Here is a 6,000-nt window from a genome sequence, read left to right on the forward strand (position 1 = left end):
AAGTCTCCTAGCTCCTTCCACTGTGCTCAGTGCCAGCTTGCTCAATCATTGCTCACTGATGGAGAAGTAGTGAGTAGTTAATGATATTATAATGTAGCTAAGGAGTGGCACTGTAGGATAAGCTCTGGACTGCTTACTGCAAGGTCGGCAGTTCAAACCCACCAGCCACTTCTCAGAAACCCTATACAGCTCCGCTATGAGTTGGAACTTATTCGAAGGCGCTTGACAACAAGGAGTGACCAAAGAGTTAAGAGTTAAAAACATATTCACTGATGATGATGGTAAGGAGAAACACTTGAATAGTTTAGAGCAAAAAAAAAAAGGTCAATCAAAATGTGAAATTTCAACACCTGTATTTCAGAAATGAGCCCACGACTTTAAGATGTGCCTCTTCACTTGTTTTCCTCAGAACAGCGAACCACTTGAGACCAGAAGGGCAGCATTTGTTCAAAACCAGGGTTCAGAAGACAAGAAGGGCAAGGGATGTGGGCGAGTGAAACTGGGGAACCCAGGGAGGAAGTTGGGGGCTGCTGTGGCACTGAGGAAATGGCAGCTATGTCATGAAACAAAGTATGCATAAAGTCTTAAATGGGAAGCGAATTTGCCCTGCAAACTTTCACCCAAACCACAATCAAGTGTTCACAAATAAAACAAAGCAAAATGTGTCTCTTCCTAAGTGGACTACTTTTAGTCCTTTTATGGAGATACAGTCCTTTTTATGTGGAGTATCTGATGAACCACAAGGGTATGCTTGTCACACCTGTAGTCCTAACTAGGGCAGAGGGCCTATCAATGTCAAGGCTTCAGGGAGATAGCAAATCAAATGGCTTCTCTGGCTTTGTTCTCCTCTTTTTTCCATTCCAGTTCTGGAACCCTAACCTGCTCTTCCTTACCATCTTGAATGTTATCTGCACTAGTTCTTCACTCTTCCCTTTTCTCTACCCTCAATTCAAGAGATGCAGTAACTGGAAATGAATCACTATTTTCTTAAGAGTAATCAACACAGCAAACCCACTATTGTTGTTAAGTGCCATAGAGTCAGTTCTGACCCATAGTGACCCTGTATAGGGTTTACTAGGAGCAGCTGGTGAGCTTGAACCGCCGACCTTGCAATTCAAATGGCTTTGCAGTCTGGCGCATTAACCCACAGCGCCACCCCAGGACTCCAAACCCACTATTAGAAAGTCATTCATTCATTCTGGCTCTGATTTCACATCTAAATGAGAACTGACTGCATTTGCAACCCCATGGATGTTCGTGCAATGGGACTAACGCAGAACCACCCAGAGAAGGAAATGCAACGCCTCTAAGCTTCAGTCCGTTTAACTGAAGTTTGGTTTTTTTACCTGTGAGGCAGGATATGCGTTCAGCGGGCTGGTGGAAGAAAGCTGTCTGTTGAAACCTTGATGTGCTTCTGGGCCAGGAGAAAGCGTGAGAGGGCTGACTGGAGGCTGCCTCCGCCTAGAGGGGCCGCTCAGGTTTGTGGTGGAAAGGGATGGGTTGCTACGGGAAAAGGAACGGAGCGATGGGTGAAGTGCAGAGGCATTTGGGATGGATGTTTGTGGGTGGCTATTTAGGGAGGAGGAAAGGGCTGTCTTATTGAGCGTGGCTTGGATGGAGGGGTTACTCCGGGAACTCTGGAGACCTAGAAGACAAGAAGTCCACAAGTTATTTGTCAGCATTTCAGACCCAAATCCTTGGTTTTCCAAAGATTAAAGAAAACCTTACTTCTTGTTATCCACATTTGAAGACTACTCTACATGTAAAGGGGCTCCTGGGTAGCTCCCCCAAGGGAAATGTACTGAGCGAACCTATAGCAAGGGAAAGGTGACCCCAGACTACCAGATGGTGCCATACAGATGAGAATCACTTTTTCCCCAAGAGTAATGCCATCAAGTAAACATGGCTGGGGAGGCTCAGGGCGTTTGGCTCCACTCCAGGAAACGGACCCCAGGATGGTCCACAATTCTGTTTGGCGTCACTGAAAGTCTCGGGCCCAGTCTTCTGCTGCCTTTGGACAGCATCCTTTCACTGCGAGCTGTGCTCTCCTGAAGCTGCCTCCGTGGACCTTTGAAAGCGCCACTGCATACCATGGAGCCACAGGAAGGGGCAAGTCCCACATCTTCTGCTCCAGTGTTCTTTCTCTCTGTTTTCCTAACTGCCAGGAAATGGTTCCACACAGTCTATTCCAACTTAAGGAAAAAAGGAGTTTTTGCTGCTGTTTTGTTTAACTTGGGGCTGAGGGTGAAATATAGCATGCTCCTCCATGGTGGAAGCAGCTGGTGCAGCCGAGCTCTAGGGACTCTGTCCCAGGCCCGGCGGCATCTCTGGCACCGGACACAGACCCTGGGACCCAGTAGCTCTGTGCACTGATGACCACTGCGGCCGGCCGTGCAGCTATCTTAAACCTGTCTTTAAAATTCAGCCTATCGTTCCCACGCCAGCAGGCAAGCTGAGCACACTGTGCATTGTTTCCCGGTGATAAGAACTTAAGTGTTTGATCACTAATTAGAGTGAAACAAAGAAAGCTTCATCTATCTGAGGCTTAAACCAAATTTTTAAGTCAAATATGAAAAATGTTAAAAGTCATGGTAAATGAACTAATGACAAAATTCAGCCTTTTTAAAGGGCAGAATTAGATTTTAAACGTAGGAAAGATGTCTAATGATAAAACCCTATGCAGGTATCCCACCACTCAAGTGCTCATGGAAACCCCAAGAGAATTCTAGTGAAAGATCTAAATTTAGATTAACAAGAATTTATTCATAAGGAAAGCTCAAATATCTTAGAGGGTATAAACACTTAACATTTGTCCTCACATATTTGGGATCAAACAATGCTCTAAAATGCAGCATCTTCAGCTGACATCGAATGTCCAAGGTTGTTATGGGAAACACCAGCTTCTCCAAACCCTAATGTAGCTGCTTTACTTCTGAGACACGAACTGTCCTTGTGCACAGAGGATTCACTCTAAAATGGTGCAATGCCCAGACTCTGAATCTAGAAAGCCTGAAGGTTTTAAGAGCTTTTCCTTCGACACAAATCAAGGAGACCCAGGAGGGAGCGGTATCGCACCAAGGGCATTCTGGGCCCAAAGAGCTCAAAATTTTCTGAAACACGCTGCATCAAAATAGCATCACCTGGGCTGATCATCCATTGGATCTGGCCACACATGACTTTCTCTGCTAAAAATCAAAACCCATGTTCAGTGGATGAAGACTTGGTACTGTTATGAATAATAGAACAATAAACCAAACAAAAACAAAGGTGGTCTTTGAAATCAATTCCTCAGACCACGACTGCAATCACTAGAGAATCTTCCAGCAACACCCTTTAGGGACCATGCTCATTAGGGAGGTGAGTTCTGATTCTCAAGGACAAGTCTCATTGCTCATGGAAATCAACAAGAACTTCCTCCAGCGAAGATCATCCCTGAGGACCTCTTCTAAAGGAACCCTTCCATACCCACCCCCATGGGAGTGAGCAAGGTTAATGCTGTCCCTACACGCAGCCAGGAGCAGCTTTTAAGGATCAAGCAGATGCAGTTGTCTTACAGCAATCAAACCCATAGAGTAACACCGGAACCACACCACGAGCAGCATTTTAATACAGCTCCACGCCACTTTTTAAAGTGCTTCTGAAAATTTGAATCCAAAATTTTGGTCTGTAATAGATTACTATTTAATGCATATACATACATATGTTGTTAAGTGCCATCAAGTCAGTTTCGACCCATGGTGGCCCTGTATAGGGTTTCTGAGGAGTGACTGGTGAGCTTGATCCACCACCTTGTGGTTCAAACCGACTTTGCAGTCCAGCACATTAGCTCACAGCGCCACACCCACCAGGACTCCACATATTGAGAGTTTCTGACTTATAAAGTGTTAGTTACAACAAATCACACTCTAACTGTCCTTTCCTTTTGTGTACATCTTACCATTAGTAATATGTAGCACCTAGGAATAATGTTGCTGTTGGTGTTAGCAAGTCAGTTCTGACCCATAGCAACCCTGAACTGGGTTTCCGAGGAGCAGCTGGTGAACTTGAACCACCAACCTTGCAGTTCAAATCAACCCTGCAGCCCACCACATTAACCCACAGTACCACCCCAGCACATAATTTGCTGTTCTTATTCTCCGATGTAATGTTTCCAACCTCCAAAGACAAATAAAAATTGGATTTATAAAGATACTGATGATAATAAAAACTAAAATAAGTGAGGTATTAGGCTTATATCAGAACCAGCTTACAATTAAGTAATCATTGGAACAGAATCCAATTGTAAGCTGGAGGCTACCTGTATATTAACTATATATATGTTCATTGTATCTATTGAACATTTTCTAAAATTTCAAATACTCTCTTTTGAAATCCAATGGGTAATTGGAGGGACCTAGAGAGTTCTACAAGAGCCCTGGTGGTGCAGTGGTTAAGCATTCAGCTGCTAACTGAAAGGTTAGTGGTTTGAACCCACCAGCTACTCCTGAGAGAAAGATGTGGCCGTCTGCTTCCCTAACAGATTTGTTACTTTTGGAAAGCCTATTATTTTGAGTCAGAATCATCTGGATGACAATGGCTTCTAACGTGTTTTTTTTTCAGAGAGATCATTCCAATTATATAATAGCCTCACATGTTGATCAGAGTCATTGTTTAGCGGACACAGAACGGACCCTCATTTCTGGACTGCCAAGACCCTTAGATACATGGGCTAGAGAAGACAAACAAGGAGATGGTTTAACAGAGCTTCTCTGGAGTTCATGGGACCCACAGAAATGGAACCACCAAAGTGAGCGCCACCTCTAGCTCAGGTGCAAGCACTGCCACTCAACAACCCACCGAACAGGCCACAGGTGTAGGATTCTGCCACCAGGGGGAAGGGCCAAGGGCCTTACCAATCGGAGGATACATACCCGAGGAGCTTCTTATTCCCAAGTGAGTCATGGCGGCTGGGAGGCTGCCCACACTATTCCCCACACTCATACTCCCAAAGAGGTGGTCGTCAGTGTCCAGGGAGGCTGGCAGGGGCGTTGAGTAATGGAGGTTGGTAAGATCGGGCAATGATCCCCCTGTGTTCAGGGTCCCCAGGAAGGGCGAGAGCCCTATGTTTTGACCATTATGTGGGAAGGCACTGTAAAAACACAGAGAATAATTACTTTAAAAAAGGCATTTGTTTGATTGTTGGGAAATACAACATATATGATACATTGCAAAAAACAATTTAAAAAACCCAACCCAAATAGTAAGTATGTACAATCTAAGTTCTAGTGTCGGCTCTGCCTCTCCCTTGCTCTGAGTGAGAACTTGGGTCCTTGGCTTCACTTCACTTCTCTTTTTTTTTTTTTAAATAAGTTTTTTTATTTTTTGGTTTTTTTTGTGTGAAGGATGATATATATTTATTTATGTTATATGTTTATGACATATGGACTGTAGCAGTGCTGGAATGAATGACTGATCTAAAGTTCAGGACAAGCATAAGCTTATTCTAGGGATGACATTTGAACTTGCCTCAATGAAGACAGAAATTTGAGGATGCACAGAAATTGGGAAGACATTTCAGACAGACAAAATGGCATAGAGATGGATTTACTCCTCTGCATAAGACACACATAAGGCTCTTTCAATCAATAAAAGCAATCCTTCACTATTGAGACCTCCTGCATTTGTGATAGGATTAAAATGAAATTTGATCAACTCAACATCTTGTCGATTGGCTGTAATTTACTTTTGTTATTATCATTGCCGTTTTAGCAGAACTGTCCATTGTTTGTTACTTGTTCATATTACTGCAGAATGAAATTTTGCAGTTGTATCAAATAGCTTCTATATGTGGTTAGCAGGGTGCACTGTGCACAAGGGGGCCCAGCAAAGGATAAATCCTAGACATTAAGTAGTGCTGTTTCCACCTAAGATTAATATAGTTTAATAAATTTTCATCATGCCAGGTGGCCTAGTGGCTGCTATACTTTTTTTTTTTTAAATGCTTTTATTTTGGATTGAGTG

The 6,000-nt window shown here is 43.6% G+C and overlaps 1 protein-coding gene across 1 annotated transcript in view; it reads right to left on the bottom strand.

The window, feature by feature from the left end:
• Positions 1-6,000, bottom strand: part of CRTC3 (CREB regulated transcription coactivator 3) — a 123,365-nt gene that overhangs the window by 9,030 nt on the left and 108,335 nt on the right. Inside the window, exons 10-11 of the mRNA XM_006867181.1 lie at positions 4,911-5,128; positions 1,347-1,645 (exon numbers count right to left, since the gene is read on the bottom strand). Of these exons, the coding sequence (XP_006867243.1) occupies positions 1,347-1,645; positions 4,911-5,128 (517 nt within the window). The remainder of the gene's footprint in view (positions 1-1,346; positions 1,646-4,910; positions 5,129-6,000) is intronic.

Source organism: Chrysochloris asiatica, unplaced genomic scaffold (assembly GCF_000296735.1).
Source record: "Chrysochloris asiatica unplaced genomic scaffold, ChrAsi1.0 scaffold00101, whole genome shotgun sequence".
In the NCBI taxonomy this organism is placed as follows: domain Eukaryota; kingdom Metazoa; phylum Chordata; class Mammalia; order Afrosoricida; family Chrysochloridae; genus Chrysochloris; species Chrysochloris asiatica.